General features: G+C 38.0%; 1 protein-coding gene across 5 annotated transcripts; it reads right to left on the bottom strand.

Moving 5' to 3' along the window:
- Positions 1–2,658: 2,658 nt before the first annotated feature.
- Positions 2,659–9,540, bottom strand: LOC149152826 (putative histone H2A.1). Of its 5 annotated transcripts, XM_089440356.1 has the most exons (4): positions 9,310–9,540; positions 9,102–9,225; positions 8,552–8,741; positions 2,659–3,213 (listed from the first exon to the last, which is right to left on the bottom strand). In XM_089440356.1, the coding sequence occupies exons 3-4, from the start codon at positions 8,644–8,646 to the stop codon at positions 3,033–3,035; spliced, it is 276 nt and encodes a 91-aa protein (XP_089296482.1). In that variant the 5' UTR covers positions 8,647–8,741; positions 9,102–9,225; positions 9,310–9,540; the 3' UTR covers positions 2,659–3,032. The 5 variants fall into 5 exon arrangements, with proteins under 5 accessions (XP_089296482.1, XP_089296479.1, XP_089296480.1 ...); XM_089440353.1 differs by lacking the exon at positions 2,659–3,213 and having other exon boundaries at positions 8,319–8,741; positions 9,102–9,254; positions 9,398–9,540; XM_089440354.1 differs by lacking the exon at positions 2,659–3,213 and having other exon boundaries at positions 8,319–8,741; positions 9,102–9,160.
- Between the last annotated feature and the right edge of the window lie 5,652 nt (positions 9,541–15,192).

A 15,192-nucleotide genomic window follows, 5' to 3' on the forward strand; every position in this document is an offset into this window, starting at 1 on the left:
TCTTCTTCCCTATCCCTCCCTATCCCTCTGTCTTCCAGCGTCCCCCTCTCTCCCCCCCTCTATATCCCCACCTTTATCTCCAACTCTCTATCACCCTCCATACCTCTCTATCTCTCTATCTCTCCTTACATCCCTTCCTCTCTTTATCACCCTCTCTATCTCTCATTGCATCCCTTCCTCTCTTTAGCACCCTCTCTTCCCCCCTCCTTCATTCTCTCTCCTTGTCACACCCTCTATCCCTCCCTTCGTCTCCTTCTCTCTCACACGCCCTCTCTCTATAATTAACCCCACACATTAAACTTTGCCTCTCTTTCTCTTTATTTTCCCCTTCATCTCTCCCTCCCCTCTCCATCTATTTCTCTCCCACGCTCTTTATCTCCCTCCCTCGCTCCACCTCTAACTCTCCCTCTCGCCTACTCCCATGCTCTGTCTCTCACACTCCCCCCTCCCCTTATCTCTCTCACTCCCTCTATCCCTACCTCTCTCTTTCACTATCCCCATCCCCTTCCCTCTACATGTTTCTTCCTATCCCTCACTCCTTCACTATCATTCTCCCTCTTTGTGTGCCTTTCCCCCTCCCCTTCTCTCTCTCTCTATCTCCCCCTCACACTCCCCTTCTATCTCTTAAAAATTCCCAATCATTTTCTCTCTCACTCTTTGTCTCTCCCTCTCCCAATCTCACTCTACCTCTCTGCCTCCCCTTGCCCCACTTTCACTTCTCCCACTCCTCCTCCTCCTACCCCCCATGCCCTCTCTTCCTCAACCACCCTCTCCCTCTCTCTCCATCCCACCTCTCCCTTTCACTCTCTCTTTTTGTATCTCTCTCTCCTCCTCCCCTCCCCTCTGTCCCCCTCTCCCTCTCTCTCCATCCCACCTCTCCCTTTCACTCTCTCTTTTTGTATCTCTCTCTCCTCCTCCCCTCCCCTCTGTCCCCTTGTCCCAACCTGCATCCCTCTCCCCCTACTCTCTCACTCTCACACACACCCCCTTCACCTCTCCCACTCCTCCTCCACCTTCCCCCCTCTCCCTCACTTCCCTTTCTCCTCTTGCCCTCTTCCTCCTCCCCCACTCCCTTCCTCTCTCTCCCTCTTCCCCCTTCTAATTCTCTCTCTCCTCCACCTTTCACCTTTCCTCTCTTACTTGCCCTTCATTGCCTCTTCTTTTTATTTTTCAATTAAATTTCCAAAATTAATAATTTCCTAATTAATATTATTAGTATATATACATAAAATTATAATTTTTCTTTCCTTAACATATCTAGACCCTAAATGCAAAAGTATGCATGAGGAAATTTAGTAGCATATTCTTTAAAAAAACATAAATAAATAAATAAAAATCATATATATATATATATCCAACTTTCTTTTATTATTAATGTCTCTTTTAATATATAGATATGACATAAAGTATGTATACCATAATTAATTCTAATATGGCTTAACCTCACCATATGAATGGCAAGTTTTATTTCATAACTTAAATTCGACTTTAATGAAAGTGACTATAAGAAAATTAAAGGAGCCCAACAAGAAATCTCCTCCATTATCTTTGAGTCTGAATAAGATTGCCTCTCATCATCCACCATAGTTTCCAAATTTCTAATTTCTCAAGGGACAACAATGGAATAAGTTTCGACTGAGTCCTGGAGAAATGTCTAGGCCTTGCCTTGACCCTGTGAGTTGCTTCTGCTACCACCCCTCCTACTGGATTTCAAATTACATATTATAGATCTGATCAAACAGAACATGTACCGACAACAAGAAACAAAATAGGCTCTAACTTCAACATCATGTAGACCTGTTAGGAAATAATCCAGTTCGGAATAGAATATAAAGGTTTACAAAGAATGGCTACAAGAATTTCCGGATATTCACAACAGTCATGCGTCCTAGAGGTTCCTTGCAAAGAGAGAATCGTCAAAGGAAATCAATAAAATACAATAAGCATCCTTTCATATATCTATCTCAGAAACTTAACCACGAGACTGGCCACCAGAAAAAGACCCTGTGAGCAAATTGGACGCTGTTGTGCCCAATTTTGTCTTGATTAAGTGATCTCTGCTTCCGCATAGCACATGAGTTGATTCTCTAATGACTCTGTCATCCCCAAGCTGAAGAGACCTGCTCTGATCATCCTCTCCTGCTGTCTGTGAACCACCATCAACCGCAACGATTAGAGAGGCTCTTTTTGTCTGAACCTGGACACTTTTGGATGTTACTGCTTTACACCTTTAATTTTATAAGGCTAGGGCAGCGGCTAGCAATCGTCACAAGACCTTCATCAAATATTGGGCAATTTTTCATGTATGACAGGATTCATCTTTGCAGGCATTGAAATACCAGAGGCCAAGAAAATTCCTGCCATCTTTGCAAGCATTGAAATACCAGAGTCCAAGAAAAAAGAGAGCATGAGATAGTATAGAAATTAGATAAATTAAGCATAGCCAAAAAAATTCTACATGTACAGAGACACGTGCAGAATGCAACAAGTCAAAAATGTAATTAAGATTGTTAAAAATCACCAACCCAATGGAAACGGACCTAAACGTTGTAGCTATAACTTTGAATGCCGACTGACCGATTATACAAGGAAGAATCTTCAAAGACAGGAATTGCCTGCTTACTGAAAGATGGTGAAATGCACTGAGATGTATGGATCTATTCTGGAATTTAATTTTGTTTGGGGCATTGCAAAGAAGCCCTAAGATAGATGACTGAGTTTCATAAACAAACAGTATTGTTCTGGAAATACAATATGAGGCACTGGATTTCAAATTACATATTATAGATCTGATCAAACAGAAACATGTATCTACAACAAGAAACAAAATAGGCTCTAACTTCAACATCAAGTAGACCTGTTAGGAACTAATCCAGTTCGGAACAGAATATAAAGGTTTACAAAGAATGGCTACAACAATTTCAGGATACTCATAACAGTCATGCATCGTAGAGGTTCCTTGCGAAAAGAGAATCGTCAAAGGAAATCAATAAAATACAATAAGCATCGTTTCATATATTTATCTCATAAACTTAACCACGAGACTGGCCACCAGAAAAAGACCCTCTGAGCAAATTGGAAGCTGCTGTGCCCAATTTTGTCTTGATTAAGTGACCTCTGCTTCCGCATAGCACATGAGTTGATTCTCTAATGACTCTGTCATCCCCAAGCTGAAGAGACCTGCTCTGATCATCCTCTCTTGCTGTCTGTGAACTGCCATCAACAGCAACGATTAGAGAGGCTCTTTTTTTCTAAACCTGACAGACACTTTTGGATGTTACTGCTTTACACCTTTAATTTTATAAGGCTAGGTATCTGCAAGGGCCCAATCTGCAATTAGTCTTAATGACTGGCTAATACTCCACTAATAAAGAACGTCCTTTTTCACAAAATTGCCAGGTTAAGGATCAACTAGTTCAACTAATAATCGACAATGGCAACATGACAAACTTGGTGTCACCAGACTTGGTTACAACAATAAATCTTCCCACGACTGCATCCACAGCCCTACAGTTTGGGATGGTTCAAAAGTAACAGCCAACTCAGCCACGAAGATTTTCATCACACTGGCAATTGAACATTTTTATTGACATTGGTTTGTGATGTCTCACCCGTCAAATACTGTGAAAATTTCATGGGGTGACCTTGTTAGCATAATTGTAGAGCAACCTACAGTGGATTCAACTTTCAAGAACACAAGTTGCAGAAGGGTGGCAGAACATACAAATCCAAGACACATAAGATATAAAGAACATACAAATAAAACACGAGCAAAATAAAAAGCTCTAAGCCTCCACTTAGGCATCAGATTCCTCACAATCTTTAGGTGAACGAATAAGTCTAGCTTCATCTTGACAAGATATAGTTTAACAAACAACACCAACATTGCCCAAAACCATTCAATATTGAGCCATACACAATTTTGCAAATTGTGGGCCCGAATGCCTCTATTTAGCTCTTAATCGAGCACATCTTGCATTCAACGTAAAATGTTAATAACATCAACCTCTCTGAACCCTCACAGTTGGAGGAGGTACACATGTTACATCCATGATTCAGCGCAATGCGATGCTATAGATACAAGCCCACACTCAGAGAACATACTATTCAACCCCCAGACTGTATCAACAGCTTCAACAGAGAATAGGCAAACCAAATCATATTTAAATGTACACAAGGGAACCTGCCATCTCAAGCCAAAGGGATATCCCGAGCTACATTTGAACAACACTTTCTAGAAATTAAGGACAACTTCTGCATAAGCTGGGAGGAAACAACACATGTAACAATAATTGTATAATTTTGTAATTATTCAGGTATGGGTATCTAGTTTTTAATATCTCAAGCAACACAAATTAGCCCTCGAGTAAGTAGTTACAATTCTGTTATTATTTTAATACTTCTTAGACAACCTGAGGCAGCCCATTTTTGCAAAATATGTTCAAGTCCTATATGAGGGAGGAATGAAGTGTAACTGTAATATTAATTATGATAATTGTCTATGTGCCAGGCGTGTTCTTCACTGCTTGTTTCCCACATCATAAGGGTCCCCAGATCCTTATCATCAAAGGGTCCACATAAGGGTTCAAAGGCACGTTTACATTGTCTGAGGTCCTCAACCCCTGGGGTGGTTGATCCTATTTGCAGGTGATTGATGAATCTGCTCCACCTTTTGCACATTTGGTCTTCTAGTGGACTTGGCACTTTGAAATTTCCCATGTCTACCAGAACAATGAAGAAGGGCAAAACTCGATACCCAAGTGTGTAGATGCAAGATGTATCTATTAAACATTTCAAAGAGGATTACCTATTCATAATAATGAGAGAGTATTTACATGGAATTTGTGACATGTTTGCCTCAGACAAGCAGACATTGATCAGATTTTGGTGGCAGATAATAGACTAACCTAGATGGCTATATTTATCTCTCATCTTAACCGCCTAACCAAGTGATACAAGGCTGAAGAGTGTGGCCATACCTAATTGGATTCTCTTTACGATTTACCTTCTCTGATTTGAACAACACTTTCTAGAAATTAAGGACAACTTCTGCATAAGCTGGGAGGAAACAACACATGTAACAATAATTGTATAATTTTGTAATTATTCAAGTATGGGTATCTAGTTTTTAATATCTCAAGCAACACAAATTAGCCCTCGAGTAAGTAGTTACAATTCTGTTATTATTTTAATACTTCTTAGACTACCTGAGGCAGCCCATTTTTGCAAAATATGTTCAAGTCCTATATGAGGGAGGAATGAAGTGTAACTGTAATTTTCATTATGATAATTGTCTATGTGCCAGGTGTGTTCTTCACTGCTTCTTTCCCACATCATAAGGGTCCCCAGATCCTTATCATCAAAGGGTCCACATAAGGGTTCAAAGGCACGTTTACATTGTCTGAGGTCCTCAACCCCTGGGGTGGTTGAGCCTATTTGCAGGTGATTGATGAATCTGCTCCACCTTTGCACATTTGGTCTTCTGGTGGACTTGGCACTTTGAAATTTCCCATGTCTACCAGAACAATGAAGAAGGGCAAAACTCGATACCCAAGTGTGTAGATGCAAGATGTATCTATTAAACATTTCAAAGAGGATTACCTATTCATAATAATGAGAGAGTATTTACATGGAATTTGTGACATGTTTGCCTCAGACAAGCAGACATTGATCAGATTTTGGTGGCAGATAATAGACTAACCTAGATGGCTATATTTATCTCTCATCTTAACCGCCTAACCAAGTGATACAAGGCTGAAGAGTGTGGCCATACCTAATTGGATTCTCTTTACGATTTACCTTCTCTGAATGGACGGCAGGCTCTCCAGTTTTAACAACATTGCATACTTTGTCTAATTACCTATTTCAGAATTATGCTAACAAGAACAATCTATATAAAAGGAAATATTACTTTGTCTAATCTGAAAGATAGTGTGACATACAATGAATGGAACTGCCCCACAACTCCACTTGGATATTGGTTGAATTAAGTTTGTGACGGTAGTCATGTAACTGTAGTATGACAAGACATAATGCTAATTGTAACTGTAGTATGACAAGACATAATGCTAATTGACCTAGAGTCTGTAAGAAAAGAGCATCAACCTATTCAAGGTACACATTACTTTGAAATGTTTGATCAGCTTCCCAAGTACCCGGTTTATTAGCTCATTATACTTTCAACACATGTTAATAACATCAACCTCTCTGAACCCTCACAGTTGGAGGAGGTACACATGTTACATCCATGATTCCACACAATGCGATGCTATAGATACAAGCCCACACTCAGAGAACATACTATTCAACCCCCAGACTGTATCAACAGCTTCAACAGAGAATAGGCAAACCAAATCATATTTAAAGGTACACAAGGGAACCTGCCATCTCAAGCCAAGAGTTAACATAAAGGACCATATTTGACACTTATAGAGGGCTTGACAAACACAAAGTGTAATATATTGCGTTTAACACGATCAGAAAACAAAAACAAACGAGGGTTGCCAAAAATGGGGAACCCTTTCACTTGCAACATACCCACTAAATCACAACAACCTAAGAGAAACACGGACTTCAGTCTTTTTCTTAAGAGAACTGCACTTATATTATGCTGATTTATTGACGTTGCAACATATACAATAGATTCTCTACCAAATAAGCGCACACTAAAGATTTACTCTCAGAAAATGCCTGTTTTTTTCTCAATCAGAAACTAACAATGCCTGCAGTTGAAAATTGATTCAGCACTCCCATCAGGATTTCTCCTAAATACTGAGTCATTGAACCTGCAACTGCTGGGTAAACATAATTTTCGGAGCTGGTTCTCACATAGCAATTTCATATTACCCTGCAATCTAGTCTTTGTCACGGTGTGCCCATGTATCCAGTTTCAAAATCATGCTCCTGACAAACTTGGATGTTGCCCTAACCTACAACGACAATTTTCAAAATTCATTTCCTTGAGAATAATCCTATTCAATATTCCATTGCTTTCTTCATAGCATTGCCAGATAGAACCTGCAATAGAGACTCACTGATGTCATCACCAAGTCCACCAAATCTGACCTTTATAGGAGCTTGCCAAGCCACTAAACAATAGAGCCTCTTAAATGGATTCACGTATACTAACAGCGGCTCCTAGGCGGTGAGTGGTCTGCCCTACAATTGCTTATATTCAATTCTAATTCAAATTCAATACCATACTAAAATCACGGTTCAACAATATTTGCCCCATGACATTCTAGAAATACAATATAGAGACAAATACCTTATTGTTAGGGCTACAATGTGAGAACATGTTTTCTCATGATTGACAGCAATGTCCAAACACTCGAAAAGGCTGGAGTATCTGAGTTCCACCCAGTGAAATCTAAACAACAGAAATCATTCAAAATAAGGGATTTTCCTTTTCTTTTTTGGCATTTTTATGACACCGACAACTTGTTCAATCTGCCCACAAGTTGGACTCCCAGGCAGCAAATAACCTGCACGTTACTCACAGGTTAATATCTGACTAGCAAGCGCATGCAGACCTCTTAGTCATTGGAAGTTTGACTTACTACCAGAGTTGAGAAATATAAATAATCATAATACAAAACATGATATCTCAATGAATTATAATCTCCAGAAGCAATAGATAAAACATGATAACATGACAAGTCAATGAGAAGCTGTAAGGATTACTTCAATTCCCTTGTTAGCTGACCTAGATAATGTTCAATTAGACATTCTAAAGCATTGTTTGAGCACTCAATGAATGACAATCAACTGCACAAATTCACTTTATATTTTGAAAAATCCAATGATATTATAAATGGGAAATACAGATTACAAAATCTTTGGAGTCAAGAGAGCTAATCATCTTAAAAGATGCAAGAAACATCCATACTCAAATGACTGCTTCATCTAAGTTAACATAAAAAAAGGGCGCCAGACACATTTACAAAACTACACATTCAGGTTAACAATCAGGCATCTACTCAAATGACATCATCTTCAGCATAGTGAGGCATCAACCAAACATAAAGATTATTTATGATGCTTAAGAGAAAAATCATAAAAAGATATCCCATAGCATTGTTCCAATTATAGCCTGCACAATAAAATCCAAATGCATCATGTTACATAAACTAAATAGACAGCAATGAGCCAGATACTTAAATATCTGCCACATTTTGCAACTGATAAAACACACATTCAGGCCTCCAAGCAGGCATCTATTTAAATACTATGCCTTGAACAAAAGGCAGTACTCACCAAATAAAAAGTATATTCATAATTCTTAAGAAAATCCTCTTATATATATATATCCCGTGGCATGGTTCCAGATCTAAAATGTATAATAAACCCAAAAAGCCCGTGTTACATATATTGAATATATAGTGTAATGAACTAACATTTCGGCTCTGCTGCAGTTTTCAAGCAAAATACAATAGATTTTTACAACATGAAACCAACCCATTTCAGCTATTAATGATGGTAATGTCAAACGGCCTACTACTAATGCAAAATGGAAAATACTACTTCAACATGTGTCTGTCCACATTAATACCTTCTCGCTCTTAATGCTGTTTGGTAGAGTCGAGAAACAGAACAACGGGGAAAAGCTTCAAACTGGATGGCCCAGATATTACTCTCGCAAATCATTGCATGTGTTCAAATCAATCGATGCCCTCATATCCATTTATACATATCACGGGCAGCACTCCTCAAGCAAACAGCAGCAACAAAGAGCTGCCAGGCTATACGCATCACCAACAACATCAACAAATTATCAATGGCAATAATATGAATAAAGTCAAAAATAATTTCCTGTAGAAAAGACTACTAAACCCATCCATGGAGATAAACCAAGATAAAAGGGAACCACAGCAAGCCAGGTTCCCTGCATGATTGAGATACTAGTCAGCATATACTGTGGAAGGTACAACTAGCTTTAGGGATCCATAAAAAATGTTCAATAGTGTTGGCAAATGCCAATTAACACTTGACCTAACCCAATTCACATGCAATGAGAACAAATAATATACAACAATATGATCATCAAACCAAACCAAATAAATCATTAGATAAAATCCAATAGGTCTTCAATGAATGCTTACCATCCTTCTAAAAAGCCGGTGTAACCGCGTTGAGGATCGGGTGAAGAAAATGTAGAGTACTGTTGAGATGGATATTTTCGGCAAAAACCTAAATTCTGAGACTTGAGGTAATTGACAAAAGCCACTGATACAATGGAACCACCAAACAAATCGCTACATCATAGAACCAAATCAATGTGTTAAAAACAGAATTCATATCAATATTTACCTCAGGTGCTAGGTATTCAAGCACAGCTGCAAGAAAAATGGGGGTTCCAATCCCAACCCTCTTGGCATATCTGCCATTCTTCAGATACCTGGCGAGCCTTCCAACAGGAAATTGAAGGCCGGTTTTCACTGATTTCGTGACGGGCTTTTTCTTGGATTCTCCCTTTCGGCCCCCTGCACCTTTCCCTGACTTAGTAGAGGTTTCCATAGGTAGCGCTCTGTCAGTTTACAACAATCCTGCAGATGCCGAAGAGACACCGTCGATCTGCTGGTTCGCATTTCATTTTTATAATTTGTATAATTTGTAGTTAAATAAATTGGATGGGCAGGATTGTTTTAATTGTCTAACAATTAAATCAAAGGCTCAGAATTGTACACGTAATTCCAGAGGAGAGTTGATCTCAAATGGAAACGCCTTACGGCGTAACTAGCCTCTAGCATTTCTGCCACCATACGTTCAATTTCACTCTTTTGGGCATAGGGATATCTGTACGGCCTGATGTTTGGAGGAACACTTCCTGGAATAAGATGAATAGCATGATCATGATCATGAATAGGTGGGAGACCTTTGGGAGTCTCAAATACCTTGGAATGATTGTCCAAGACTTTTTGGAAAATCTAGAGAAATAGATGATTTCGATGTAGAAACATCTAGTGAACATAATTGTGCAATTACACCTCTTTGTTCGTTTTTTAGAAGCTTTGTCATACCGTTAGAGCTTATTATCTTTCCCGGTTTCGCTGTAATACCCCTTAATTCAACTTCCTTTCCTTTTGCAGAAAATTTCATGAAAAGTTCTTGAAAATTAAAAGTTATTGTACCCAAGGATTGTAGCCATTGGACTCCTAGCACAACATCAGCACCTCCCATTGGAATGGAAAGCATTGGGCTAGTCAATACATATTCTCCCATGGATAGCTTGATATTATGGCACTTTCCAGAGCAATTTATTGTTCCTCCATTTGCAACCATCACTTGAAACTCTTGTGCTGGATATAGGAAGCAATTCAATTATTTTGCTACCTTACAATGAATAAAATTGTGGGTACTTCCAGAATCAATCAACACTATTACCTTTTTCTTCTTGATTTGTCCTTCTATCTTGATGGTTTGAGGAGTGGTAATTCCCACCAATGCATTACAAGATATGGTCAGATTCATTTCTTCTTTATCTAGGCTTTTTTCCTAGAGTATATCCTCTTCTTTTGACCTTTCTTTCTCCTTTTCTTCTTCCTCTTCACAATCTATGTAGAATAATTTCTTCTCAGCACACTTATGACCTTTAGTGTATTTTCTATCACAACTGTAACAAATTCCTTTTGCTATTTTTTCTTCCAGTTGTTGTGGTGTCAACCTTATAGGTTGTGGAAGACTAGGGGCAACAACACTTCCATCTTTATAGTTGTGAGTGTTATGCTTCCTGGTTGCCATAATTTTGCTTTCCATTTTTCTTGCTAACCTGAATGCCTTCTCTAATGAATCAGGTTCCCAAAGGTGAACATCATGTTGGATATTATCCTTTAAAGTCCCTATGAACACATCAATCCTATGCTCCTCTGGAATATTTTTTACCCTTATGTTAAATTTTTGGAACTCCTCAATGTGCTCCATTATTGAACCCTTTTGTTTGAGACTTATCAATTGGCCAAAAAAAGTGTTGCTTTTTGTATCCTCATAATGTGCTGTCAATTCTTCTGTAAAAATTGCCCAAGTGATAATTTGTTTATGAGAGCAAAGCCATTGATACCATACAAACTGATTTGGTTCCAACTATAAAGTTGCAATACGTACCTTTTGTGTGTTTTGCACATTATTGAGATCGAAAAATTGCTCCATCTGTAATATCCATGTTGCGGGATCCTTGCCATCAAATTTCCTCATATCGATTTTTGGAATATGGTGGGTCTTCGATCCAACATTAGAGTCTATGAAATCATGATTAACATTTCTTTTGTTCACATCATGAGTTTCCTTTACTACCCTTTCACCATTATTAAGTATTTCTTGTAGAAAATTTGCCAAATCTGTCTTCAAATCTGCCATGTCTGTCTTCAAACATTTCTTCAAATCTATCTTCAAATCATCCATCTTAGCTTCCATGCCATTCATATTAGCTTCCACACCCTTTATCTTAGATTCCACGCCATTTATGTTAGCTTCTGTTAGCTTTTGTGAGAGTGACATTTGTTGCACTTGGTCTTGTAATTTTGATATATCATGTAGTATTTCTTCCTCTTCTTCATGATTCATGCTAGAGCTTTCAGGTTGCTTACTAGGTGTTTTCATTTTCTTTCCTCGGGTCATCAGTTACCGATAATAATGATCTACTATTTCCTTTGAATTCCTTCAAAATAATTTTTCAAACCAAGCTTAAGCAAAAATTTAAAAAAAATCTACACACCTTTTTTGACTTTGTAGGAGCTTGATATTGCCTCTGATGTATCTCTATAATTTTGTATCATCCAGTTCTAAAATTGTGATTTGCAGTAGCCCTCTGTGTCCTCTTTCCAATGCCACCAGTCTGATCCAAATTGGATTCTCCAAGGAAGAGTTATACCAAATCTCCTACAGTGACCCGATTATAGACTAGTTTAGTAGAGTGAAATTGTACGACATGCCACGTGTCCCTGTTTCCACCTTTGGCTCTAAAAAATATATACAAGAAACTATAGTCCGTCCTCGTTTTGTACCTTCTTATGAAATTTCAATCTGATGCTCAGAGAGAAAGTTATGATGATTTTCCCCAGGTCACCTGTTTGGAATGTAATTCAGGAGTCTGCAAAAAGACCAACTTCCTCAGATTGTATCTCCGCAAATATAACATGAAAACCTCTGAAATTTAGACCCGAGGTTCAGTGCAATTTCGTATAAAATGGGTTTTTTTTCTCTTCTGAAACGTCGCAGAAAAAAAGTTATAGCGAAAATTCCACGATGACCTATTTGGAGCAGCGAAACCCTAGAATCCAAAGCTTTGATACCAAATGTTATGAAACCAGCTCACAAAAAGATAGAAAAGATAGATCAACGCCTTAGAATACAGCCTCTTCAAGGGGGCAACCTCCTTTACATTACAAAAATGAATGATTCCTTGATGATTCGAATGAAAAAACCTCCTTTCTATATATAGGAGTCTAAGGAGTCATAATATAACCCAACCGACCTAACAATAATAATATAAAGGCACAAAAATAACAATAGAGGGATTCTATGGGGCACAGTAATAACAATATGGGGACAATAGGGGCACAACAATGTTAATAAGGGATACAACTACAATAGTAATGGGGTAATCACTAGTATTGTATGGACCTAACAGTTTGGGCTACGTCCACGGAGAAAAAGCTAGTCCTTCCTTTTATATTATCGAGCAAACTGAAGAGATACAACCCACAACAGATCCGTTGTAATTCCCTCTTCGCTCTCAATCTCCTCTCTCTTCCTCACTCAGAATACAGATCTACATAGACGCAATACAATTCCCTCATATATAGCAAGGGGTTGCCTTCTAGGGAAAAAAACCATAAATTAAACATAACTTCTATCGTCAAATCTCTGCCTAATGAACGACCCAGATTGACTACAAAATTACAACATTTTACAAGGTAATTTTACATTTATTTTTAGCTTCGGGGGCACTTCCGCCGATTCCCCCGCCAGGGGGGGAGGGGGGGTTCCCAAAGGTAGCAGCTGCCCCCTGTGGACCCCCCCTGGACCCCCACTGTAGCGACTATATTACAGGCAGTGTTGCTGCCCCATTATGAACTGGGGTCCAACACGGCGATACCTTTGAATACAGAAGATAATCAGGCTCCGCTCCCAACATCTTCAAAACAAGAAAATCAATCAATATAGAAGACAAGTCATTAGAAGTCAGAAATTCAGAAGAACAAACTACAATGGTGTTATCAGGCGAGCCTGTCTTTTCATTCCAACAAATTGAAGAAATAATTATTGATTCTCCTACTTCTCTTGTTTCTCCATCTTCAGGACAACAAAATATATTTTCCAGATTCAGGGAGATGAAGAGAAAGAATGAAGCACTCAAAACCTCCACCTATGTTGAGTTTTGGAAACAATCTTCCACTACTCAACATAGGCTTTTATCTGCACTAGACCCTGATAAAGGGAAATTTCAGTTGGCATTCCTTGAGCCAAAAGTACCAATTCCTAAGAGTGCAGATGATTATAAAGCTTCTATGTTTTCTTTTGATACTAAGCAGATACACCCTATAGATCAAATTGATCTCCACAAACAGGCAGGTGAAATGATTTATTCTACATTGACAAGCTCAGCCATGGCAGCTTCTAAGCTACAAGCCTCCTTAAATAATATTCATTCACAACTTAAATTGGAAAGAATGTCTTCCCTAGCCAAGGATACCAAAATAAAGGGGTTGGAAGATCTGGTGATAAAGCTAGGAGTGGATCCTAGTGATGTCCATGCTGTTGAAGAAATAATCAAAAGAAGAAATGCAGACATTCAAGAAATTAGAAAGCAGCTAAAACTTCCTACAACAGAACATCCACAGGCAAAATAAGTAGGATAGTTGGAAAAAGAGAAGGAGAACATGCTGAAAATGATTATGGAACAAAACATCTAAATTTAGAAAATGGAGGCTGACATGGAAAGCCTGCTAAAGGAAAAATAACAGCAGACAAGTGCAGGAACATCTATAGTACAAATAGAGGCAGTCAGTGAGGAAACAACAAATTTTTTATCAATGGACATGGGAGATTTATCCTTAAGGAATGTGGAAATTGAGAAGCTAAAAGCTGCATTGTATATAATGGAGGAAAACAAGATCAAATCAGATAATGTATACATATCTAAAATGCAGAAAAACTTCAAGCTAACAAAACAACTTGAAAAATATCAAGATGAATCACTGACATCGTAGACATTATCTGAAGCAAAGGAAAAAAATATGGGTTGATATCAATTCAACCATAACATAACTCTGGACATCTATTGAGATCATCTTTGAACAAGAAGAACTGGTGACAAGATCAAAGGCAACCATAACAAAAATCAAAGAAGACTTAGATCACAAGTCATGAGAAGCAACCAGGATAATCGAACTGCTTAATTCCAAGACTAAAGAAGAATTGGAGGAATTAAGAATTAAAGACAGGACTAATAGAATCATAAAAGTAAGAATAGTTTTGACTACAAGAAATTTAATGTTGCAGTTAGAAAATAAATGTAAAAAATTAGAAGTGCAGGTAAAGAAATTCCACAGAAAATTTAATATCTTACGCTAGAAGGGACTTCCACCTCTAAGAGATTCTAGTGGCCAATTGACTCCATTAGAAAATTATCAACATAGATTACATGAAATAACAATAGATAGATCAAAATTTGCTAAAGTCAAAGGAATCATCAGTGGTAAAGAATTCATTGAAGGTCTGGAATATGATCTATTTATCCAGCATGAAATTAAACATTTATTTATCACTAGGCCAAATTTTAAAAAATACACAGAGATGGACGAAGCATATAGAAAAGTAATTAAATTTTCCGTTCAAGATGACAAAAGATGTGACAAATTACTTGAACTGATCGAGTAAAACTGAATGCAGATTTTTAGGGTACCAACACAGAATAATAGGAGCTGAATCCACATTTTCAGGGCCACAACACAAGAAGGAGCATAAAGACCAGGAACAAATTTTTAGGCAATAGTCATCAACAACACCCTTGAATAGAGTGTTGAATATGTAATCATTTTCAGAAAAGTTTATTTTATATTGTATTTGTTTTATATATCCAAATCATTTTGGATAGAGATTGTATTCTGTAAAAGAATTGTATTAGATTTGGATATTTTTTAATTACTCTATAAATATTCAAGGTAACATAGGAGTTAGGGTAAGGCTAAGTTA

The sequence above is a fragment of the Pinus tabuliformis genome, chromosome 9, assembly GCF_031772625.1.
Source record: "Pinus tabuliformis cultivar Carrire ecotype Pingquan chromosome 9, CPIR1, whole genome shotgun sequence".
NCBI classification, from domain to species: Eukaryota; Viridiplantae; Streptophyta; class Pinopsida; order Pinales; family Pinaceae; genus Pinus; species Pinus tabuliformis.